At 44.8% G+C, this 25,661-nt stretch overlaps 2 protein-coding genes across 5 annotated transcripts; one reads left to right on the top strand and one right to left on the bottom strand.

The window, feature by feature from the left end:
* The first annotated feature begins 4 nt into the window (after positions 1 to 4).
* On the top strand, positions 5 to 19,626 carry FBXW2 (F-box and WD repeat domain containing 2). Of its 4 annotated transcripts, none has more exons than XM_070955735.1 (8): positions 5 to 57; positions 4,077 to 4,182; positions 6,065 to 6,574; positions 8,321 to 8,515; positions 9,588 to 9,721; positions 12,439 to 12,525; positions 15,129 to 15,298; positions 18,585 to 19,626. In XM_070955735.1, exons 3-8 carry the CDS (start codon positions 6,085 to 6,087, stop codon positions 18,871 to 18,873), a joined length of 1,365 nt encoding a protein of 454 aa, XP_070811836.1. In that variant the 5' UTR covers positions 5 to 57; positions 4,077 to 4,182; positions 6,065 to 6,084; the 3' UTR covers positions 18,874 to 19,626. The 4 variants fall into 4 exon arrangements, with proteins under 4 accessions (XP_070811836.1, XP_070811837.1, XP_070811834.1 ...); XM_070955736.1 differs by having other exon boundaries at positions 11 to 57; positions 6,157 to 6,574; positions 18,585 to 19,623; XM_070955733.1 differs by lacking the exon at positions 4,077 to 4,182 and having other exon boundaries at positions 22 to 57.
* A 4,528-nt stretch (positions 19,627 to 24,154) lies between these two features.
* On the bottom strand, positions 24,155 to 25,501 carry LOC139325858 (uncharacterized). Its single transcript, XM_070955897.1, has one exon. It carries the CDS (start codon positions 25,499 to 25,501, stop codon positions 24,155 to 24,157), a length of 1,347 nt encoding a protein of 448 aa, XP_070811998.1.
* Positions 25,502 to 25,661: the final 160 nt, after the last annotated feature.

The following is a 25,661-nucleotide window of genomic DNA, read 5'->3' on the forward strand; positions in this document are numbered from 1 at the left end:
CGCCCCCGCGCCGGAAGCTCCCCGGCCAGGAGCTCTGCTGGGATCCGGTGGCGGCAGGTTCGACCCCCCCAAATGAGAGCGGCGGGTGGGAGGGAGCGAAGGGGGGGAGAGGGAGGGGGGAGCCCGGTGGGGGGGGGGCAAGCCTGGGGTAGGGGACCGGGAGGGGGGGCCCACAGGTTGCTATGGAGACCCCCTGCAGCCAGGGGGGCGGGGCCAGCAGGGTGGGAAAGAGGGAGGGGCGTGGACAGGTTTTTGGTGGGCCGAAGTGGGGGGTGGGGGGTGGGGGGGGGGCATGGAGGCTGCTTGGGGGGTTGGGGGGGGGTCAAGGGTGGGCTGCTATTGCTTGTCCCCCCCCTCTCTCTCCTTCCAGGGATGAGCCCCAACTTGGCCCTTTGCAAGGCAAAAAGGGGTGGGGGGGGCAACGGGTGGGGAGGGTCTTGAGTGGAGGTCAGAAATCCCTTTTAAATTGAGCCCCCCCCCCCAAAAAAGGAGGCCAGAATAGAGGAAAAAACCACAGAATTTGAGCTGGAAGGGGCCTTGGAGGTCATCTAGTCCAGCCCCCTGCTCAACAAAGGAGAGTCAATCCCGTTCCAGACAAATAAGTCTTCTAAAAAAAAAAACGATACCGACAGGACAAAAAAGAGCAAAAAAAAAAAAGCAAGCAAAATAACTTACAGGCGGTCCTCGACTTACAACAGTTCGTTTAGGGGACGGTTCGAAGTTACGACGTCGCTGGGATGAAAAAAAAAAAAAGCGACTTGGGACCATTTTATTATTTTTTTTACGCTTAACGACCTTTGCAGCATCTCCACGTCGGTCACGTGATTTGCATTCAGATGGCTTGGCCACAGACTCACATTTACGATGGTTCGCAGCGTCCCTGGCTCACGGCTGCGCCTTTTGCAGCCTTCTGGCAAAAGCCATAAAATGGGGCAAAAACTCAACAAATGTCTCGCTTAGCAACATAACTTCCTGAGGGGGGGGGCTCGATTGTGGTCGTAAGTCGAGGACTACCTGTAATGTAGTCTATGGAACAACAGCAGGGTGTATGGTAGGAATGTATCGATGTCATTGAATATAGAACCATAGGGTTGAAAGGGACTTCGGAGGTCTTCTAGTCCAGCCCCTTGCTCAAGCTGGGGACCCCTATTCCATTCCAGGCAAATGGCTGCCAAATCTTTTATAAGCCTCCGTATAAATAGAGTAAGTCCCAGCAAAAAGATGACAGTAAAAGAGACCCTTAGGTCACACAGTCCTATCTAGTCTTCTAGTCCTATCGGGAGACCCTATACTAGGGGTCAGCAACCTGTGGCTCCGGAGCCACATGCGGCTCTTCGGGCCCTCTGCTGTGGCTCCCTGTCGGGTGATCCCACCACTGGAGGGCCCCGCCCCTCGCTCTCCCCTACCAGTCACTCCTCGCCTGGCCTGAGAAGATAAGGGCGACGGCAGGGGATGAAGAAGTGGCCAGGGCAGAGAGAGAGAGAGATACAGAGAGAGAGGGAGAAGAGGGGAGAGAGGGAGGGGAGAGAGAGAAATGTCAAAAGGATTTTGTGATTCCCGGTGTTTTTTAACAACTGGTTCTCTGCCCTAATGACCGGTTGGGTAGGCGTGGCTAAGGGGGGGGGGGGTCATGTGACTGTTGGAAGTGAGTGACATCGAGCTGGCCACGCCCACCCAGGTTTTGTGGCTCCCGGTGTTTTCTTTTCTGTGGGAAACGGGTCCAAATGGCTCTTTGAGTGCTTAAGGTTGCAGACCCCTGATCTATACCAGTGATGGTGAACCTTTTCATCACGGAATGTGCACGTATGTGTGGCCAGTTGGTCTTCGGCTTTCCGGCACGCACATGTGCGCCAGCTAGCTGGTCTTCGCATACACCGGAGCGCTAGAAATCTGAAGACCAGCTTGCCGGCACGCACCTGCCTGTATTTTGTCTGTTTTTCGGGCCGTTTTGGGCCAAAAAACAACCTGAAAACGGCCCAAAAAATGGCCTGTTTGTTTTGCCGTTTTGAGGCTGTATTCTGGCTCTCCAGTACCCGCAAAGACCAGCTGGACGGTGCACATGTGCACGCCTGAAACCAGAAGAGCAGCTGTCAATGGCACACGTGCCCACAGAGAGGGCACACCTCTGGCACTCGTGCCATCATGGCTCTCGACCATCTCAGACAAATGGCTGTCCAATCTCTTTTTTTAAACCTCCAGTGATGGAGCACCCACCACTTCTAGAGGCAGCCTGTGGTAGGGGGCTTCTGCCCATCAGAGCAACCCCCTTGTGAGGGGATAGGATGGGGAGAAGAGGCACCTCTGTTTTTTCACCTAGACAGGGAACCAAACCACCAATGTCAGCACTTCCCTTTATTGTAAGGTGGCAGTGACAGCATCTCGTCAGCATTTCTGAAAGCCCTCCTCCCTCCCTTCTTTTCACTCTCCGGAAAACCAGGGAGGGCCCCTTCTGAGTCATTTTCCACGCCCCCATTCCTTTTCTGGGCTGAATTTTTGCTTATCGGTTGCGGCTCTTCCTCCCCAAAATTCTTCTATACAGCTTTCCAGGAACGCTGGAGAGATGTTTGTACTAGTTCCAGGTAGTCTCCGCCCAAAGAATAAGAGCTGTCGGTTTGAAGAGCATAGCTTGTGAGAAGCAATTGTCCCCCACAAAGTGGCTGCAAGTATTAAATCCTCGTAGGCAGAAGCATGCAGGAAATGTACAGAGATAGGTTTAAGAGGGGGGAATATTTGAGATTTTGTGCTGTAATTGTGTAGAACAAGTTCCTGGAGGCAGCTGGCTGCAATCCAGAGCCAGTTTTGTGCTGCGTGGAGGCCCACGAAGCTGAGACCTTTTAACGTCATTCCCCCTGTTATTGGCCATTGTTCATTATTTATCTTTAAAAAAAAACAAAAAAACTTCCCTGTCATTTTCTCCTGTCAGTTTGTTAATCCTAAACAGTTTCCTTTACCTTGTAATCAGATCTCTACTAAGTGCCTTATATAAGAAAGCAAAGCAAAAACAACAAGAAATGGGACAGCAGGCCGTTCCCATGAGAGGACTTTAGCTTTTTAGCATGAGCGATCTGCTAAAAGGAAAAAAAAAAGGGGGAAGGGAAGGATGAAAGAATAAGGGAAGGGAGGAGAGGGGGGAAGGGAGGAGAGGGAAGGGAAGGAGGGGAGGGAAGGATGAAAGAGTAAGGGAAAGAAGGGGGAAGGGAGGAGAAGAAAGGAAAGGAAGGATAAAAGAGTAAAGGAAGGGAAAGAGCATGGGGGAAGGGAAGAGAAGAAAGGAAAGGGAAGGATAGGAAGGATTAAAGGAAAGGAAAGGAAGGGAGAAGGGAGGAGAGGAGCAAAAGGAGGGAGGGAAGGGAAGTATGAAAGAGTAAGGGAAATGAAGGGGGAAGGGAGGAGAGGAAAAGGAGGGAGGGAAGGATGAAAGTAAAGGAAGGGATAGGGGAAGGGAGGAGAGGAGAGGAAAGGGAGGAAGGGAAGGATGAAAGAAAAGGAAGGGAGGGAGGAGAGGGAGGGAAGGATAAAAGGGAAATGAAGGGGGAAGGGAGGAGGGGGAAGAAAGAAGGAAGGGTCATTTTATCCATTCTATTTCCCCCCCCCCCCCCGCTGACATTTACCCAAATGGGTAGCCCCACTTCTTTTTTAAAAAAATCTCATTTCTTAATCCTAACTGAAATAACTAAACCCTTGAAAAGTTCACGGGAAATAAAAACGAGCTATTGAAGGTCCTGTTTCATTTAGGCATGTTTTGGAGATGCGTTAGAGAAAGACCGGTCCTGTAAGAGATATATTTAATTTAGCCCTAAGTTAGAGACCTTCAGAAGTGGGTGGGATCTTTGGTGCTCTCTGAGCTTGGTTTGTTAGTTCCACGACCCAACTAGTTAACATCATCAGGGCCTTCCCATATTTTGGGGTTGCATCCAGAATGTTTCCCAGCCAGCCAGAGGCCGATCCTTGTAGAGCGACTTACCTGGCGGAGAATAGACCACCTGAGCGAGGCATAACCTTAGGAGAGCTGGATGGATCTCTGAGGAGCCTATCACGGCCTCGGTTACTGATATGAGTCTTTGTGATTTGAACAGGAGAAATGGCCACAGAGGAAGGGCAGCCCCTGCTCGGTTCCAAGGAGCAGAAGGAGAATTGGCAGCAACCCACTCAGCACCGTCCTATCACAGACAACTATCTAAGGTAGATGCAACCTCTTTCCCAAGCGGCTCGAAGGCTAGGAATCATAAAAACGGTCATCAGAGAAGGCACTAAGGGTTTCCATTCACCCGGTCCTCACCAATTGGTCTTCTTTCCCTTTTGAGTGGTTGGAGCAGGGGTGTCAAACTTGATTTCATTGAGGGGACGCATCAGGGCTGTGTTTGACCTCAGGGGGCCGGAGTGGACGTAGCCAGCTCGACGTCACTCGTGTTGGGGTCGCCTGTGGCGGCCCAAGTGCTCTGCCGGTGGAAACAGACTCCCGAGCTCCGTTTTTGGCTGCGCCGACCTCCTGCAACCGTCGGCCAGCAAAAACGGAGCTTTTCGCTGGCAGAGGCACCGCAGGCTGGTCCTTCACTGTTTGACACCCGTTGGAGCATCAAACAGCCAAGCAAGCTGTTCGTTTCCAAACTGCGCCCGCCCTTCTCTTGGTTTAAGTCTTCCCAGGACTGGTCCTATTACCGGTGGTCCTTGACTTATGACCGTGGTTGAGCCCGAATTTTCCATCGCTAAGAGTGATGGATTTTTTTCCAGTGAGTTTCGCCCCCCGTCCATCCGTCCGTCAAATTCAGTGAGCTTTTAACAACCTTTCTTGGCACAGATCTTAAGGGATTCCCTGCAGTGGTTAAGTTAGCGACATGGTCGTTGAGCAAATCTGGTTTCCCCTATGGACTTGACTTGTCAGAAGGCCGCTAAAAGGGGATCACATGACCCTGGGACGCCCCCCACCGTACGATAAATACAAACCGGTTGCCAAGCATCCCGATTTTGATCATGTGACCATGGGGATGCTGCAATGATGGTATGCAGCCGGTTCTATCCGGTTCGGGCGAAACCGGTAGTGACGGCTGCGAGTGGCTCCACTCACCTGCCTGGAATGTAATCACGTCCCATTTATCCATGTTTTTGACACTCTGCGCATGCACGGAAGGCTCTGCGCATGCGTGGAGGTGGCGCGGGCGAGCAAAGCACGGGCGCGCTCACATTTGCAAACCGGTAGCGAAAGTAATACCACGCCTGGGATGCTGCAAAGGTGTGGAAAAGGGTCCAAGTCCCCTTTTTTTCAGGGCCGTTGTAAGTCTGGACGAATGGCTGGAAGTCGAGGACTCTCTATATCAGCCCAGGGTGCAAACACCGCGCAGGCTTTGGGGCGTGGGTGGTTTTAACGTCTTTGTAGCGATGTTTGCCTCGGATTTTTGAGTAGAACTAACTGTTGTGGTCCGCCAGCAGCCTGCGGAGCTGGCAGTGGAATCGGACAGCGATGAGGCTGAGGAAGATCATAGGCCAGTCCTGGAGGCTGGGGAAGGCCCGGATGAGAGCTCTGCGTCAGAGGCAGAGATGGGGCCTGGGCCATCGGGGAGTGATGCGCAGACTTCGGAGCCTCCAGAGGCTGACAGTAGAGAGGCAGAGGAACAGGAGGAGCCTGTTCCTAGTGCACGTATGAGAAGAGCTGCCAGAAGGCAGGAGCAGCTAAAGCAGAGAGGACGACTCAGGAGTAAGGCCAAGAGATGATTGGCCCCTCCCATAAGGCTTAAAAGACCAGCAACGGCTCTTGGCCTCTTTGCCGGAAAACAACCGTTGAGAGATTTGCTTCGTGTTTGGATGTATTTCTTTGTTGTCGGTGTCTTCTGTTCCTGAACTGTTGCCAAGAAAAGCCTTTGGCAGTTTGCCAAATTATCCCAAGGTCAGAGATAAACTGAACAATGGTGTTTTGAGGAGTTTGCTTTCATTTCATTTGGACTACACTGAGAATGAGTTAAATTCTCAGCTGTTCTAATAAAATCTGTTTGTTTTTCGGAACTGTTTTGCATTTTAATATTAACCACGTGGGTCTCAACACTAACCTCCTTGTTTTGATGTCCCGCAGGTAAATGTTTCCGTTACCTTATGGAGAGAAAGGAGTTTGAAGCATGGCTTGATAACCTTTCTGTCACATTTCTCTCTCTGGTGGACTTGCAGAAAAATGAGGCGCTGGATCACCTGATTGCCTTGAGCGGGGCCGCTCAGCTCAAGCACCTCTCCAACAACCTCGAGGCCCTCCTCAAACGGGACTTCCTCAAACTGCTCCCGCTGGAGCTGAGTTTCTATTTGCTAAAATGGCTCGACCCTCAGACCTTACTCACCTGTTGCCTCGTCTCTAAGCAATGGAACAAGGTCATCGGCGGCTGCCTGGAGGTGTGGCAGGCGGCCTGCCGTAACCTCGGCTGGCAGATCGATGACTCTGTCCAAGAGGCCCTCCACTGGAAAAAGGTCTACTTGAAGGCCATCCTGAGGATGAAGCAGTTGGAGAACCACGAGGCTTTTGAGACCTCCTCGTTGATTGGACACAGTGCCAGGGTCTATGCACTTTACTATAAAGATGGGCTCCTTTGTACAGGTAGGGCAGTCCGTCGAGATCCGGAATTTAAACAAGCTGCGTGCGAGAATTAGTAGTTGTAATGTGGATTCGAATCCAGGACCCAAAAAACCAATGGCATCGCACTCGTGGCGGAGGCACCGAGGCACTTCCTGGGTCGAAAGGATTATGTTCTGACCCAGTTCCCCAAACACGACAAACCCTCTGTAGTTGAAGCAGTGATTCCTTTAATTAGGAGCGCCAGCAGCCCCGGCAAAAAGTTTCTCTTTCACCGCAGGCTAACAAGTCTGTCCGGTAGGGAGATGAATAGTTGTCTGCCACATCTATTCATCTCCACCCCCTGCCTTTTATCCCCAGAGTTAGGGTGTGGCTTCACTAGCAGTGGTGGCTCTTCCGTCCCAAGGACCGGCCCATAGATTTCCACTGCTCTCCTCTCCTCTGCCTTCTGTGCATCCACGCATCAGGCACTGGACCCATCTATTCCTCCTCTTCCTCATCAGCCACCTCCAGACCTGGGGGCTCTTGATGACTCTCCATCTGAGGGTTGACGGACGGCCCAGGCTCCGCCTCTGTCTCTCTCTCTGTCTGCCAGCTCCATTCCCTCTTCCTCCTCAGAGCTCTCAGGTTGCCTTGATGCTGACCCTGACTCTCACACCTCCTCCTCCTCTAATTCCGGCTGCTGGAGGGGCTGGCTGCTGACGGGCCACAATAGATTATTTGGTGACGTCACCATTGCCCGTGGAGGCTCCTTTCACATCCTCGGCAGGAGCTGGAGAGAAGGACAGGAGCTCACCCCATCCCAGAGCAGAACTCGGGTCTCAAACGCAAGCTTGCTGCTTGTCAAGCCAGCGTCCCAAACAATGGGAGGGATTCCTCCAGAGCAAAGCACGCGTTCACATTTATACATTTCAGGACAGGAAAAAATAATGGTCATAAATAGGTGACGTGAGCCCAGACAGTCATAATTACCCAAACCTCAAATTTACCTCCCACCTTGTTCCTCCGTTCGAGAAAGAATGATTGTCTTCGTAGAAAGAAACCTGTCAAGTTACATCACCACGGACATTCTGATAAGAGTCAACTGAAAACTTGGCGCTCAACGCTGCCTTTAATTGGCACCCGTTCATTCTACGGGTAGTCCTCAACTTATGACCACAACGGACCCCAAAACGTCTGTTGCTAAGCGAGACGTTTGTTAAAATGCGCTCGGACCCGTTTTACACCCTTTTTTGCCATCGTTGCTAAGTGAATTGCTGTAAGTAACGCAGCCATTAGGGGATTCCGATGCCTCTGGGTCTCCTTGTACCCGTGTACAAGTCTTTTATTATTTTGCTGATGTCCCAGAGAAGCAGTTAGAAGCTTAAAATTAAGCCCTACAGAACAAAAGTGTCATTGTGTAGGACGTTGGTTTTTTTTGTTTTGTTTTTTAATTTGATTTATATGCCGCCCTTCTCCGGAGACTCAGGGCGGCTTACAATGTGCTCAGCAATAGCCTTCATACTTTTTGTATATTTATACAAAGTCAGCTTATTGCCCCCACAAACTGGGTCCTCATTTTACCTACCTTAGAAAGGATGGAAGGCTGAGTCAACCTTGAGCCTGGGGAGATTCGAACTTACAGTAATTGCAGGCAGCTGGTGTTAATCACAATGCTTTTAGTCTGCTGAGCCACCAGGCTCAGTTTGCTGTGTGGTCATCCATCCTCTGAGCCATCTGGCTCCCAGGCCCCTAAACTAACGTTTCTTTTCTTCCCTCGGGGCTGGGTAGGTTCAGACGACCTGTCGGCCAAGCTGTGGGATGTGAGCACGGGGCAGTGCGTCTACGGGATCCAGACCCACACCTGTGCGGCGGTCAAGTTCGATGAGCAGAAGCTGGTCACCGGCTCCTTCGATAACACCGTCGCTTGCTGGGAATGGAGCTCGGGAGCCAAGACCCAGCATTTCCGAGGCCACACCGGGGCAGGTATGTCAATTCCGTCAGTTACGCAATTGACAATGTAGTCTTGTCACGTTGAGCTGCTTCCTCGGTTTAGCATCCATTCTGCCTCCCGTCTTGCAGACTTCTTAGGGCAAAAATACCGATGGGGTGGGAAAGTATTTGTAGCTCGGGGTTGAGGCAATGGGTCCTTGGTGCTCTCTGAGCTTGGTGGTTTTCTTGCAGATGTTTTTCATGACCCAACTAGGTAACACCATCAGTGCTAGTAGGGAAGTGGGTGTTTGTGGAGCGGAGGAGTTGGGTCCTTGGTGCTCTCTGAGTTTGATTGTTTTCTTCCAGACGTTTCATGACCCAACTAGGTAACATCATCAGTGCTAGAAGAGAGTGGGATGTGGAGAGGAGGAGGATGAGGAGGAGAAGGAGAAGGAAGAAAAAGGATGACGACTGGGGTCCTTGGTGCTCTCTGAGCTTGGTTGTTGTCTTGCAGATGTTTCATGACCCAACTAGGTAACACCATCCGTGCTAGTAGGGAGTGGGGTAGGTGGAGTGAAGGAGGGGAAGGAGGAGGAAAGCGGGGTCCTTGGTGCTCTCTGAGCTTGGGGGTTTCCTTGCAGACGTTTCATTACCAAAGTCGGTAACATCATCAGGGTGATCAGGGCTAACGTCTCCAAGAAAACAACCCAGCTCAAAGAGCACCAAGTTGCAATAGCAATAGCACTTAAACTTATATACCGCTTCACGGTGCTTTTACAGCCCTCTCTAAGCGGTTTACAGAGTTAGCCTCTTGCCCCCCAACAATCTGGGTCCTCATTTTACCCACCTCGGAAGGATGGGAGGCTGAGTCAACCTTGAGCCTGGTGAGATTCGAACTGCCAAATTGCAGGCAGCCGGCAGTCAGCAGAAGTTGCCTGCGGTACTGCTCTCTTAACCACTGTGCCACCATGGCTCAAGTACCTCTCATGCCAGTACGTTCCTGCCACTCTTACCCCTTCAAATTACTCTTCAGATTCTACCTCTTGGAGAGTCTTTGCCACAGTCCATTCTCATCCGTAGTCACGAGATGGTATGAAGACAATTCCCGTTTTTTCTCCTCCTCTAGTTTTCAGCGTGGATTACAATGACGAGCTGGATATCCTGGTCAGTGGCTCAGCGGATTTCACGGTGAAAGTGTGGGCCTTATCGACCAGTGTCTGCCTCAACACGTTGACCGGACACACGGAATGGGTCACAAAGGTGAATAGCCTTTCTTCTTTTCCCAAGACAACCTCTTTGGTTGCTGGAATGGAATGGAATGGAATGGAATGGAATGGAATGGAATGGAATGGAATGGAATGGAATGGAATGGAATAGAACAAGCGAATAGAATAGAATAGAATAGAATAGAATAGAATAGAATAGAACAGAACAGAACAGAACAGAACAGAACAGAACAGAACAGAACAGAACAAGCAATAAGAATAGAATAGAATAGAATAGAATAGAATAGAATAGAATAGAATAGACTAGAATAGAATAGAATAGAATAGAATAGAATAGAATAGAACAAGCAATAAGAATAGAATAGAGTAGAACAAGTAATAAGAATGGAATGGAATAGAATAGAATAGAATAGAATAGAATAGAATAGAATAGAATAGAATAGAATAGAATAGAATGAGCAATAAGAATAGAATAGAACAAGCAATAAGAATAGAATAGAATAGAATAGAATGAGCAATAAGAATAGAATAGAATAAGCAATAAGAATAGAATAGAGTAGAACAAGTAATAAGAAATAGAATAGAATAGAATAAGTAATAAGAATAGAATAGAATAGAATAGAATAGAATAGAATAGAATAGAATAGAATAGAATAGGGACTGGACTGGGCTGGACAAGACAAACTAGAATAGAATAATAGAATAGAATAGAATAGAATAGAATAGAATAGAATAGAATAGAATAGAATAGAATAGAATAGAATAGAACAGAACAGAACAGAACAGAACAGAACAGAACAGAACAGAACAAGCAATAAGAATAGAATAGAATAGAACAAGCAATAAGAATAGAATAGAGTAGAACAAGTAATAAGAATAGAATAGAATACAATAGAATAGAATAGAATAGAATAAGCAATAAGAATAGAATAGAACAAGCAATAAGAATAGAATAGAATAGAATAGAATAGAATAGAATAGAATAGAACGAGCAATAAGAATAGAATAGAATAAGCAATAAGAATAGAATAGAATAGAACAAGCAATAAGAATAGAATAGAGTAGAACAAGTAATAAGAAATAGAATAGAATAGAATAAGTAATAAGAATAGAATAGAATAGAATAGAATAGAATAGAATAGAATAGAATAGAATAGAATAAGGACTGGACTGGGCTTGACAAGACAAACTAGAATAGAATAAAAGAATAGAATAGAATAGAATAGAATAGAATAGAATAGAATAGAATAGAATAGAATAGAACAAGCAATAAGAACAGAACAGGAATAGGAATTATTAGAATTAGAATTAATTAGAATTGAATTCTTTATTGGCCAAGTGTGATTGGACACACAAGGAATTTGTCTTCGGTGCATAAGCTCTCAGTGTCCATAAAAGTTATAAGTGATAAATCAAGATCACAATCACTTAACAACAGAAATGTTGGGCACAGTTGTGGCCATCAGCTGAGGACTAGCCGTATAGCACCTGCTGTTTTCCTGTCACGAGAGGATGGAAGGATTTACATTCCTGATGACACTCCCCCACCGTTCACTCAGAACGGAAGAAGCTTCTTGGATGAGAAGCGAAACCCCTTCAAAGAAAAACGAAAGTCCAGTTGCCTCTTGAAAAAGCACCCGTGTCTTGATTGTTTTGGCGTGCAATGCCTTATAGCGCCGTCCCGAGGGGAGGAGTTCAAACAGTTTATGTCCAGGTTGTGAGGGGTCTGCAGATATTTACTCAGCTCTCCTTCAGACCCACACAATCTACAGGCCTAAGCAGCAGCCTTACTCCTGTTTGCAGGTGACATCAAATCTGACTAATCTGAAATTTGAGCTGAATGCATCAGAACAAATCTTTAATGTGTTAAATTGGCTTGTCTCGCAGCCTTATTGAAATATATTTTTTAAAATAAAGTTTTTTATTTTTTATTTTTCTACAAACATGTTGTGTGAACAGTGTGGGGCCTGAGTGCCTTACTTTTTAGTACAAATGAAACAATATTCTTCATAATACAATTGACAATTTTACAGACTTTTAGTAATAATACACATATTTTGTTGAATTATAATCCTCCATTGTTTATCCCCTTTCTAATTTTTAGTTATGTCACTGTTATATTTAAAAAAAAATCCCCCTTCTAATCACTTTCTAATTTATTTTAATACAAATAAAACAATGTTCATCTTAATTATGTTTGACAAGTTATATAAATCTAATAACACACATATTTTGTTGAATTATAATCTTGCATTGTTATCTTGTTCAATAATTCAATATATTGTTTTCATGCTAATCAAATTCTACATATTCCTTTTACTACAGATAGAATGTTGGTAATCATAGTTGTTACATTTTAACAAACTTATATACTTATACTAATAGTACACATATTTATATTTATTTATTTATTTTATTTATTTTATTCGATTTCTATACCGCCCTACTCCCGAAGGAGTCAGGGCGGTGCACAGCCAGACAATAAAACACATCCATACAAAATTTAAAAGTAGAATAAAATCAAATTAAATAGTTTTGGCTCCGACAAATTTAAAACCCCGAACTGTTTAAAACCAATTTTAAAATTGAATGTATAAAATACTAAGAGATATTTAAAAATTGAAAACCTTTTATGAAAGAGGGAGAAAATTAAGTTATATTAAGTTATAATCTTCAATCTTTTGATTATTCAATATTTCTGTTATTTTTATAACCAGCACCATATTAAAATAAAATATTTTTTTATGGCAGGTGGTCTTACAAGAGAGCCAAGTCAAATCTCTCATGCATAGCCCTGGAGATTACATTCTTTTAAGTGCAGATAAATATGAAATCAAGGTAAGTCCATCTTTTGATTTACCAAGCTTCGGAATTGGGGGAAGGAGCAGGGTGGTGTCGTTCTCCACTTAACCACAATTGAGCCCAACATTTCAGTTGCTAAGCGAGACAGTTGTTAAGTGAGTTTTGCCCCATTTTACGACCGTTCTTGCCACGGTTGTTAAGTGGACTGCCGCCGTTGTTAAGTCAGTGACACGGCTGTTAAGTGAATCGGACTTCCCCATTGACTTTGCTTGTGAGAAGCTCGCAAAAGGGGATCGCATGACCCCGGGACATCATGACCGTCATAAAGTGAGTCAGTTGCCAAGCATCTGAATCTTGGATCACGTGGGGAATGCTACGATGGTCGTAAGTGTGAAAAAACGGTCCTAAGTTCACTTTTCTCAGTGCCGTTGAAATTTCAAACGGTTACTAAAAGAACTGCTTTAAATGGCTGTTGTTTAGCAATCATTTGCAGTTAATACGGTGATGAAAAAGCGACTTTTACTACGTCAGAAAATTAATATTTTTGTACTTGTCCTCCTGTTGTCGTTAATGTCCCCAAGATCTTTTTATTTCAGCAGGCTGGCCTGGCCTAACTTCCTTTTCATTGTTAATTTTGAATTTGTTTTAAAACAATAGGGGTGTTTTAATCTGCATGGGCCAAATTATTTAATGTGTTTTTACATTGTTTTTTAAATTTTGTATTATGTGTGTTTTATCCTTTGGCTGTTCACCGCCCTGAGTCCTTCGGGAGTAGGGTGGTATATAAATCCAAAGTAAAGTAAAGTAAAGTGAAATGAGCTTTACGCCGCAATTTAAAAGGGAGAGGAAAAAAAATTGGCCTTTGATTGTTAGAACAATTAATCAGTGGAACAACTTGCCTGCAGAAGTTGTGAATGCTCCAACACTGGAAATTTTTAAGAAGATGTTGGATAACCATTTGTCTGAAGTGGTGTAGGGGCAGGGGGTTGTTGTTATTATTATTATTATTATTATTATTATTATTATTATTATTATTATTATTTATTAATTTATTTATTTATTTATTTATTTATTAATTAAATTTATATACTGCCCTACTCCCGAAGGACTCAGGGCGGTGAACAGCCAAGATAAAATACACATAGTACAAATGTTAAAAACCGTTTAAAATATATTAAATACCATGGCCCGAAAACAAATTGGAAGACCTCCAAGGTCCCTTCCAACTGTTATTCTATGTTTTAATTCTATTGTGAGATGTTTCGCAGCCTAAAAAAGGAGAGTGGACATTTGGGAGAGGAATAATTCTTTCAATTTAGGTTTTGAGGCGATGAGTTCACGCTAGGCTGTGGGGTTTTCTGAAAAGTCAGTTGCTAAAGGAAGGTTGTGTTTTTCTTGTGAATAGAATGGAATTCTTTCTTGGCCAAGTGTGGTTGGACACACAAGGAATTTGTCTTTGGTGCATAAGCTCTTAGTGTACATAAAAAGAGAAGAGACATTCGTCAAGAATCATAAGGTACAACACTTAATGATAGTCACAGGGTACAAATAAGCAATCGAATCATGCTAGGAAACAATATCAATATAAATCGTATCATAAGGATACAAGCAGCAAAGTTACAGTCATGCAGTCATAAGTAGGAGGAGATGGGCGACAGGAACGATGAGAAGATTAATAGTAATGCAGACTTAGTGAATAGTTTTGACAGTGTTGAGGGTTGTTTAGTGTTGTTGTTTGTGTTGTTTAGCAGTGTTGTTTAGCAGAGTGATGGCGTTCGGGAAAAAGCTGTCCTTGTGTCTAGTTCATGGGTCAGCAACCTGTGACTCCGGAGCCGCATGCGGCTCTATGGGCCCTCTGCTGTGGCTCCCTGTTGGGTGATCCTACCACTGGCTGGCCCCGCCCCTCGCCCTCCCCTCCCAGTCACTCCTCGCCTGGCCTGAGAAGAGAAGGGCGATGGCAGGGGATGGAGAAGTGGCCAGGGCAGAGAGAGAGAGATACAGAGAGAGAGGGAGAAGGTGGGAGAGAGGGAGGGGAGAGAGAGAAATGTCAAAAGGATTTTGTAATTCCCGGTGTTTTTTAACAACTGGTTCACTGCCCTAATGACCGGCTGGGTAGGCGTGGCTGGGGGGGTCATGTGACTGGTGGAAGTGAGTGACATCGAGTTGGCCATGCCCACCCAGATTTTGTGGCTCCCGGTGTTTTCTTTTCTGTGGGAAACGGGTCCAAATGGCTCTTTGAGTGCTTAAGGTTGCAGAGCCCTGGTCTAGTTGTTCTGGTGTGCAGTGCTCTATAGCATCGTTTTGAGGGTAGGAGTTGAAGCAGTTGATGTCCAGGATGCGAGGGGTCTGTAAATATTTTCCCAGCCCTCTTTTTGACTCGTGCAGTATACAGGTCCTCCATGGAAGGCAGGTTGGTAGCCATGGTTTTTTCTGCAGTCCTAATTATCCTCCGAAGTCTGTGTCCGTCTTGTTGGGTTGCAGAGCCAAGTAGTATTTGTACGTGAGTATTTCGGGAAGGAGTTCCAGCCATCAGAGATGGCAGAAGACTAATCAGGAGCAAAAAAAAATGTTTACGTTGTCACAATTCTCTGGTTTTCTAATTTCCCTCTTTTTTTTTTTTTCTTTTTTTTGGTTGCAAGATTTGGCCCATCGGACGAGAGATCAACTGCAAATGTTTGAAAACCTTGACCGTTTCTGAAGACCGGAGCATCTCTTTTCAGCCTCGGCTACACTTCGATGGGAAATACATTGTGTGCAGCTCGGCGATCGGGCTGTACCAGTGGGACTTCGCCAGTTATGATATCCTTAGGTAACCGTTCCGAATTTAAAATGGGACGGCGGGAAGGGAACCTCGTTGCCAGCTGGCTCCTTTTATCAGGGGTGGGTTTCAGATCCTTTAGCAAAGGGTTCGCTGCTCCGTTGCTGGGTGAGCGGGGCCTAGTCGGCCGCCTGCACCACAGCGGGGTGGGCATGGCCTAGTCGCCCTCCCCAGGCTCCAAAGACTTTTGTTAAGCCTCCGGGAGGACGAAAACTGCTTTCCCCGGAGTCCGGAGGCCCATTTCTGGAACCTCCGGTAGGCCCGTTTTTTGCCCTCCCAGATCTTCCACGCAGCCCCTGCACTTACCTGGAATGGTGAACGGGTCGCGTGGGGACTCCTGGGAGGAGTGGAGTGGGCGTGGCCAGCCTGGGATGGCATTTGGGGGTTCGTCGGACCCCGGTGATCCTTGGCTAGAGGATCACCTGAATCCTGCCAAACCCCAAGGAGCCCACCCCTGCCTTTTACCCAGAATGCGTTGGGGAGACCGTGCCGATGCCCATAAGAATAAGCTGAGCTATTTTTCTTTCTGGATCAGTAGTTTTTGAATATCACATTGGCAAATATTCCCTGGAGATTCTAAAATGCTTCTGGTACTTGCCGTATCCTGTCTGGAGTGCTCTATAAAGTGCGTGGTCCTCTGTGAGCTTGGTGGTTTTCTTGCAGACGTTTCATTCCCCAACTAAGTAATATCATCAGTGTTAGAAGGGAGTGGGATTTGAGAGGAGGAGGAGGAGGAGGATTGTGGGCTCCTTGGTGATCCCTGAGCTTAGTAGTTTTCTTGCAGACATTTTATTACCAAACTAGGTAACATCATCAATGCTAGGAGGGAGTGGGGTCTGTTTTTTTTAATATACCATTGGCTTGCCCTATCAGTGTTGGTAGGTGTGTTCTTTGTGGTCATATCCTGTTGTATTGCTCCCTCTATAGGTTTCACAGGCTCATATCTTATGTGATTAAACGTCCCGGGAATTCTGATTTCTTTTATGTAGGTTTAGGTTTAGGTTTTATTAAATTTGTATACCGCCCTACTCCCGAAGGACTCAGGGCGATGAACAGGCACAGGATAAAATACAGAAATACAAAAGTTAAAAACAATTTAAAACCAAATTAAATAATTTGGCCCACGACAATTAAAATCCCAATAAATTTAAAACAAATTAAAATTTCAATTAAAATTTTAAAAAGGGGAGAAAAATTAGGCCAGGCCGGCTTGCTGGAATAAGAGGGTCTTAAGAGCACGGCGGAAGGTGCGCAGATCCGGGATCGTCCGTATCTCCGGGGGGAGCTCGTTCCAGATAGTGGGTGCCCCCACAGAGAAGGCCCTCCCCCTGGGGGCCGCCAGTCGACACTGCTTGGCTGACGGCACCCGGAGGAGCCCCTCTCTATGAGAGCGTACCGGCCGGTGGGAGGCTATTTGTAGTAGTAGGCGGTCCCGTAAATAACCAGGTCCTAAGCCATGGAGCGCTTTAAAGGTGGTAACCAAAACCTTGAAGTGCACATGGAAGACCACCGGGAGCCAGTGCAGCTCGCGCAGGAGAGGTGTTACACCGGAGCGCCATGTTGCTCCCATAACCACCCGCGCGGCTGCACTCTGCGCCAGTTGGAGCCTCCGCGTGCTCCTCAAGGGGAGCCCCATGTACAACTACTGTTGTCAGATCGGTATGATTCAGTTTCTCTGAACGTAGCTAATGTGTAAAATTCGGCAGGCCTTTGTCATGAATCTGCCATCAGTTGTAATTTATTACTATGGCCTGGGCCTGTTCTGTTCAGTTCTGCTTTATTTTATTTAATGTGTTAATGTTTTGTGTGGGTCTGTGACTGAAATAAAGATTGACTGATTGAATGTTCTTGGCGATTCTTTGATTAGGCTGTTGTTTACTGCTAGCTTATTTGCGTTGGTAATTCCTTGATTAGTATTAATTGTGGTGTTAATCTCTGCTTATCTGGGTGTTTATTGCTGACGAGGAGAGGTGCTTATATACCACTTCACAGTGCTTTTACAGCCCTCTCTAAGCCGTTTACAGAGTCAGCCTCTTGCCCCCAACAATCTGGGTCCTCATTTTATTAACCTTGGAAGGGTGGAAGGCTGAGTCAACCTGGAGCCGGACAGGATCGAACGCCTGGCAGTGAGCAGAGTTAGCCTGCAATGCTGCATTTTAACCACTACGCTCTTAATACTTCTACTTACCTTTTAAAAGATATGTAGTTGTTATTCACCTCTCTATGCCTGTTGATGACTAATTTGTCTTGAGTGCCAGACTTCCAGGAATCCTCTAGCGTTTTTGGACTCGGCATAATCTAGAACTCTCACAGATTTCAACTATGGTCAGGTCTGTCTCTTTGTTGCGAAATTAAAGAGTTTTCATCATGTCATCTAACTGTTGGTAGATGTCCGTGGATGCACTCCGCTAGTCTTCTGCCTGTCGGGCCTACATAGTGGCTATTAACAATCTTTACACCGTATGTTGTGTAGATGACTCCTAGTTTATTTTTCTTCTTCTGGAGCTGCTGGTTTTCTGGAATTTTCTGGTTTACTTTGGAAGGCTTTGGTTGATTTGCGTGCTACAGTGATGCCAAGTGGTTGCAATACTCTACTGGTGGTTTCTGAGATATTTTACATACTGGATCCTAAGTGTTTGAGATATCGATCAGTTCTAAACCCAAGCCAAAGGGATGGCTTGGTTTTTCTGTTGTGTGTGGGTTTCAGCATGCTTTGTTATCTCTGTCCTGTTGTTCCATCCGTTGTGATGAAATGTGCACTTGGAGAAGCGGGATATGTGTGTCTGTGTGTGTTTTGGCAACACAGCTTTCCCTGAAAGAGGCTGCATCGTCCCAAGCAAGAAGGAGGTTGGGGGGGGAGAAGAGATTCAGGGAAGCCACACCCTAGAATCTCTCAGGATAAATCTAGTAGATTAGAAATTGCAGCTTTAGTCTGCTTGTTAAGCATAAGCAGATAAAAAAATTGGACTTTTATGTTTACTTTCAGCATAGGCCTGACACCAATGCTCCTTCCCCTCTCGATGGCTTTGCATTGCTCTCTTTTTATCCCTTTCTCAAATCCTCCCTGCTGCTCCCTTTCGAGGCATGCGCCTCATCTTTTCCTCTCGCTTTGCCTGGATTTTCCCAAGACTTCCGCTGAATTTCATTCTGAGCCAGGGAAAAACCTCCCATTGTCAAGCGGCAGGCTCGCTTCCCACCCACCCCCCCTACCCACCCACCCCCCAAAAATAGGTGCATCTTATTATTTTCTTCCGGTTTTTCTCCCCCTTTCCTGCAGGGTTATCAAACCGCCTGAATTTGCAAACCTGTCCTTGCTGGGCTTCGGTGACATTTTCGCCCTCCTGTTTGATAATCATTACCTGTACATCATGGACCTGAGGACAGAAAAAATGATCAGCCGTTGGCCGTTGCCGGAGTACCGGAAGTCGAAGCGGGGTTCGAGTTTCTTGGCGGGAGAAATGGCTTGGTTGGACGGCTTGGACGGTCAGAACGATATGGGCCTGGTGTTTGCCACTAGCATGCCTGACCACAGTATCCACCTGGTCTTGTGGAAGGAACATGGCTGAACTCCAGCCAACGGACTCTTGGGAGGTGGCTTTTTACATATATATATATATATATATAAATATATATATAAAAAAATAATAATAATAATTAAAAAAAAAAAAGAGAACGGAGACTGCCAGCAACGAATCCAAGGGACGATGCTTTGCATGAACCAAAGTTAACACGAGGTTTCATCCTGCAACGCACAATCGTGGTTTTTTTTTTTTTTTTTTTTTCCATTTCTTTTCCCCAATGACATTTTGGAGAGGAGGGGGAACGGGGAAGACGAACCAAGCCCCCCCCCCTCCCACACACACACAAAGAAGCCTGTTGAATTTCTTTCTTTTTCTCAGAATGAAGGTATCTCAGCATCTTGACTGTTTCCACCATTGGCTCTCTCTCCCTCTTTCTCTCTCTGTCACACACACACACACACACACATATATATATATATATTCGTGTTCAAATATATCCATTTGAGCATATTTTGTGACTGGTTTGGGATTTCTTGAGGGTTGGTAGGGGATACAAACAACAACGGTTCCAAGACAAGGATATTAAAATGCATTTCCTTCTTCCCCCTTCCTAAAAGGTTAATCAAATTGTTCGTTTGTTTTTTCAGCAGCTCTGATTCTGTAAGATGTAAGATGATTTGACACGCAACCACAATCGAGCCCCTAATTTCTGTTGCTTAAGCGAGACCGTTGATAAATGACTTTCGTCTGATTTTTACCACCTTTCTCGCCAAGAGTTGTTAAGTGAATCAATGCACTTGTTGAATTAGTCCCGTGGGTGTTAAGTGAATCTGGCTTCTTTCCCCATTGACTTTGCTTGTCGGAAGGTCGCAAAAAAGGGGATCGTACGGCAACAGTCATAAGTACCGGTCAGTTGCCAAGCATCTGAATTTTGATGGCATATACGTGGGGATGCTGCAACGGTCATAAAAGGGTGAAAAACAGTCCTAGATTCCTTTTTTTTTTTCAGTGACCATTCCAAGTTAAAACGGTCAGCGCCATTTTAACTTGGAATGGTCACTGAATGGACTGTTGTAAGCCGAGGACTGCCTGCACAGCTAAAAGATCATTTCTGTCCGTCTCACTCATGCACATATACACACAGTTTCAGAAATTGAATGAGCGGTGTGTCTGGGAGAACCCTTCAGCTTTTGTTCACTTCTCCACATATGAAAATTTAAACCAGGCTGTTCTTGCAGGAGAGCAGAAAATAAGATAAGAAAATAAGATTTGTTTTTTCCCCGCCGAAAAGATGATTGGTCAGATCAAGCAAGCTCTTAGAAGGAGCTAAGATGGTAGCTCTTTGATTCCAGCACTTTGTAAACAGAAGACTTAGTGGGGTCTCCCGTGACAGGAAAACAGCAGGTGTTGTTTTCCTGTCACGGCTAATGGCTAGTCCTCGGTTTACGACCACAATTGTGCCCAACATTTCTGTTGTTAAGTGAGCCGTTTATTAAGTGAGTCCCTGTCCCCCCCCCATTTTATGACTTTTCTTGCCACAAGGGAATCGCCGCACTTGAGAAGTTACTAAATTAGTGTTAAATTAGTGCCTTCCCCATTGATTTTGCTCGTCAAAAGGTCACAAAAGGGGATCACACGGCAACAGTCATAAATACCGGTCAGTTGCCAAGCATCTGAATTTTGATCACGTGTACGGGGCGGGGGGTGGGATGCTACAAAGGTCGCAATTGTGAAAAACAGTCAAAAGTCTCTTCTTTTTTTCCCCCAGTGCCGTTGTAAGTGAACTAATTTACTAAAGTCACTAAATGAACCGTTGTAAAACAAGGACTACCTGGTACTCCAGAGTTTGATGGAACTGCCCAGTAGGAATTTTCCCCCAGGAAGAGAACATTTGAAGTCAGAAAAAAAACAAGATGACTGCAGCTTGGCACAAAGAAGGGTGAGGATTAAATTAGAAGGAAGATTCCAGGACTAATGTCCAAAAAAATGACATTTGAGTCTACAATTAAATTACCGTAATCCTTTAAAAGACGAGAAAGGAACATCGGTTATTTGGTGACTGTTCCTTAATCTGTTTTCAGCCTCAAGGTGGATGCTGACATTACATTGGATTCTTTTAAAAAAAAATTCAGATTTGAGAGCAGACAGTATAGTTCTCTCTGTTCTTGGAAACGAGCCGGAGCAAAAAGCATCTCTTTGGCATGTGCTAATAAAAGTTTACAGGACGATATTTTTTTTAAAAAAAACTATTTGAAAAAGGATTTAAAATTCTCTCTCTCCGTCCAACTGTCTCCGTCTCTCTCTCAAAGCTTATTGAAAAGGCAACTAGAGCTAGTCCTTGACTAACAAAACTTTTGTAAGGATGGCATAAAAGCCATCCTTATCTCTGTCTGTCTGTCTGTCATCTCTCTCTCTCTCTCTCATCTCTATCTATCATCTATCTCTCTTTCTCTTTCTCTCTCTCTCTTATCTATCTCCTGTCCTTCTGTGTTGTCTGTCCTTCCGTCTGTCTATCCTATCTATCTGTCTGTCTGTCCTGTCCTGTCCTGTGTTGTCTGTCTGTCTATCTGGCTTGATCCCATCTGTTTTGGTTTTAATTTGAAATTGGTTTTAATTGGGCTGTTTTAAATTGTGGGCCGAAATTATTTAATTACCTTTTTAATTGTTTTTTAAATTTTGTGTGCTGTGTTTTATCTCGGCTATTCACCGCCCTGAGTCCTGCTGGAGAAGGGCGGTATACAAATAAAATAAAATAAAATAAAATAAAATAAATAAATATCTGTCTGTCTGTCTGTCTGTCTGTCTGTCTGTCTATCTATCTATCTATCTATCTATCTATCTATCTATCTATCTATCTATCTATCTATCTATCTATCTACTCTCTTGCTCTCTTGCTCTCTTATCTATCTGTCCTGTCCTCCTGTGTTGTCTGTCTGTCTGTTTATATCTATCTATCTATCTATCTATCTATCTATCTATCTGTCAAATGAGAATCACCAACAAAGGTTCGGTTAGTTTTTTCTGGCTTTTTGTACTGTGTTCAGCTCCACCTTTGGGTCTCCCATGAAAACCAAAACACAAATTCAGTTAAGGTTAATGATGGGTAAAACCTCTTTGTGCATACCTGAATCAATCCAGCAACGGCTTTTGTGTTTAGGGAGTAGCCCGCAAGCATTCTCATGTTATACAAGCAATGGCCAATGCCAAAAGAAAAAAAAAGAGTCAAACCAGAGTCAAGTCAGGCCAATCCAGCATGACTTTTGAGGTGCATAGTTTCATGAAAAGGCAACTACAGCCAGTCCTTGATTTACAACAGGTTTATATGAGGCATGGAAGCCATCCTTATCTTTTCTCCTCCTGCTAGGATAATGGGGAGGCCACCGCTGTAATTGATGACAGTTATCAATGTAATTAATCAATTACCACTGATTGACCCTGCAACTTGGTAACAAGGAGGCCATCCACCTTCGATTGTGAGCATGATCTCGCTCTCTCTTTCTCTGCTCGTTTTGTGTTCCCCCCCTATTCGGTTCAACCCAAATGTCCTTTTTGAAAAGGCAGAAAGCAAAGGGAATGAGGCATAATGAATAATTCAGGACAGTGAAGCTGTAGAGTGACTGCTTGGAATCGGTTCAGCTCTTTAAGTGTTCTAATGTTTGGAGCCATTTTACCATAATGCAATCGTTTCAGACTCCTGATAAATCTACGTCAACCATCGGACTCTCGTTGCCGCTCCCGGCTGATTCACTGCAAGCAGCTTCTTTTTCCGCGAAGTCTCCTTCAACGCTTGGCTTTTCCAGAGTGAGTGAAAAGACCATTTATTTGCAAGAAATCCTGGGGATGGTTCTTAGATCTTAGTTACATGGTTCAGCCATCTGAGGTTTCTTATTTTTTACAACAAACCGCATCTTGGAAGATCCCAGGAACATTAAACCAAGTTTGAGGATGCTGCCAAGGATGACGGATTTATAGCAAGGTGGAAACCTTGCTCAATGCTATCGTAAATGAAAAGAGTGTACATGGGTTGCAAGCATGAACGTGGAACTTGCTGCCTTGGGACATCCTTAGGGAAGGGGCCTAGCAAAGATCACAATTTATAAGGTTCTATGGAGATCAAATCTAGCACTGCACACTAGTTTGAAACACAACCAAAGAAAATGCTGGAGAACTGGTAGAGTTAAGGCCTTTGTAATCCTTCCGTCATCATTCGAACTGCGATGTCTCCGGTGACATGCCCCCACAAGTCAAATAAGCATGGGTTTCTTGTGCCACAGACATGTAAATGTGGGCAAGATTGCCATTCCCCAGGGAAATTATTTCTCCCTCAATCTCTTTTGCATACCGAAGCTTCAATAACAGCACTGAGTAATCACCATACGGTTAAAAGAACATCTAAAATTTATTCTCGGCTCACACAGATTTCCCTGGCTCCTATTTTTTCTCTGCTTCGGTGTAAAGTTCCTGCCATAAAGGCAAGATGGTTGTTTGAAGAAAAGGCATCTTGACATCAGTATAATAATAATTTGTGTTTGTTCTGCTGAAAAACACAAGGGATGATCCACACACAAACACATAAATATATTTGGATATATTTTTTTATAATTTTTGATCATCCAAAGGGAAGCTATTTCTGTGAAAAACAGGACAAGGGTCACGAACGTGATTTATCCAACTTTGATATCAAACTCATCCCACTCTGACATAATTAAATTTTCTTGACAATTCCATTCTCTTCCCAGAGGAAGAAATAACCACGATTTTGTTAACAGGCATAAAGATACTTTCAGTTAAAAATATCAGTGGGTTTTCTTTCTTTTTATTTTGTCCCAAAAGTGCTTTTTCAAAAAGTTGCTTGGATGAGAAGCAAAAGGTTTTCAAAGAAAAACCAGAAAGTCCAGTTTTGCCTCTTGAAAAAGGACCTTTGGGACAACCATGACCTGGATGACTGAGAACCTCCACAGGTATATATATATATATATATATATATATATATATATTTAAGAGCACATGCATTCATTGTTCGCTTGCTATCGTAGGCGGTGGAGAAGGTTAACAACCAGTTCAATTAATCAAAATGTTCTCGGGGCACATTCCTGACAAAAGACAAATGACATTTTTGAATTATTTTTATTAAACAGCAGATAAAGCAACTCATTTGCAGAGGAAAGGCAGGATATAAAGAGGAACTAATTGCACTTTTAAACCTTCTGACGTCTTCTAAAGGGATAAATGACAGACGCAGGCCGTGTGAAGGCAAACACTTCCTTGTGGAGAAAAATCCTTCCTTGTCGGGCAATTTTGGTTGAAGTAAAACAAAGAAAATCTTTTAAAAGATTTTGGCAAGGCTTCCCAAGAATGTGCCCCAAAAGGACTTGGAGATGTTATCGTTTTGATGGCTGAGAACGCGATCGAAAACCTTATTAACGTTGCTAATCAACGATACGTTGAACCTCCAGATGGTTGTGTCCCGCATGAGATACTGTTCCCCAAATTCGTTTTCCAGGTGTCTCCTACAGTTGTAAAGAATTGCAACGTCGCTGGACACTTCGAGCGTCCGACCATATCCTTTGAGAACGGAATGGCTGGACGCCTGAACCACGCTCCTCGGGTTTACAATCATTTTCTTCAAAATATTGATATGCAGTTTATTGGGCTCACGATAAACATGTCGCAATATGTTAACTCCCGGGATGGTTTTCCAGAGCGTGATGTTGAATTTATCCAAAGACGAAAATACGTTCTGAGAGAAAAAATGAGTTTCAAAAAAGAAAATGCCAACTCCTGGGTTTTGATCCTCGAGGCTATCAATCATAGTTTTCCAATTTGGGTGTTTTAGGGGAAGGATAATTTCATTGATATCATGAAAAACCACGTATTTGCTTCGGTACATATTACGGTAAATGCAGTCGTTTAGAACGGTGGTTTTTCCATAGCCCCAGTCCTGGTAAGAATACCAAAAAGAAGACAAGCGCACGTAGGAAGTAATTGGCCAAGGTATGACCTCCACAGTGCCTTCTTGAACATAAAAATGTAAGATTCGGTCCATGAGCGAGCTGCAGTTCATTTTGTAAAGGTACACTTTCTTGGCCCCGAGGATTTTATACATTTCCACGCTCTGCACAAACTGCAGGGCGTTGTCGTAATTCTCGAGCATGACTGACAGACAGACGGTGTATTCCGTCACAAACCAAGTCCTGGCAACCCGGTTGTTGATTTCAAACCACGGCAGCTCCGCCATGGATCCTTTGGTCGATGGATGAATGGACATATACTGTGGCAAGCAGCGTTGTGGTTCCAAACACACGATATCTGCCCCGCCAACCGGGAAGCCGTTTCTCTCCGGATGGATGTCTATGCTGGCCCGAATGATAGAAATGCGGTTGTTATGACTGCAACAAAACCAGCAATAAAGATCTTGGATTTTTTTGTAATGTACCATTGCAATTGCCCGGGTGAGGTTTTGTTGCCGGTCATCGTGGTACAACGAAACGACAAAGGTTTTGTTGTGTTTTAAGGCGGTGATGGTACCGTTGACCAACTCACCTCTGCAGGCCCCCAAATTTAGTTGGGTTTGTTGGGTTGGGGCCAACGGCCTTCTGGGGTACATTTCGAAGAACAGAAGAATTAGGAAAGGGATGGCCATCCAAATCATCTTGCTCTTGAAGCGAGGCATCTTATTCCTTTGATGTTGCTACAAAATATATATAGATATATTGGTCAAATGAGAGGAGTAAGTGAAATTACATTGTTCCTCCTTAAAAAAAATGACCCTCCCTAAAAACTAAATAGTTTTCATAAGGAATTTCTCGAACCCTCTAAAATACAATGGGAAC

Source organism: Pituophis catenifer, unplaced genomic scaffold (genome assembly GCF_029215685.1).
Source record: "Pituophis catenifer annectens isolate HBS135680 unplaced genomic scaffold, rPitCat1.0.hap2 SCAF_17, whole genome shotgun sequence".
In the NCBI taxonomy this organism is placed as follows: Eukaryota; Metazoa; Chordata; class Lepidosauria; order Squamata; family Colubridae; genus Pituophis; species Pituophis catenifer.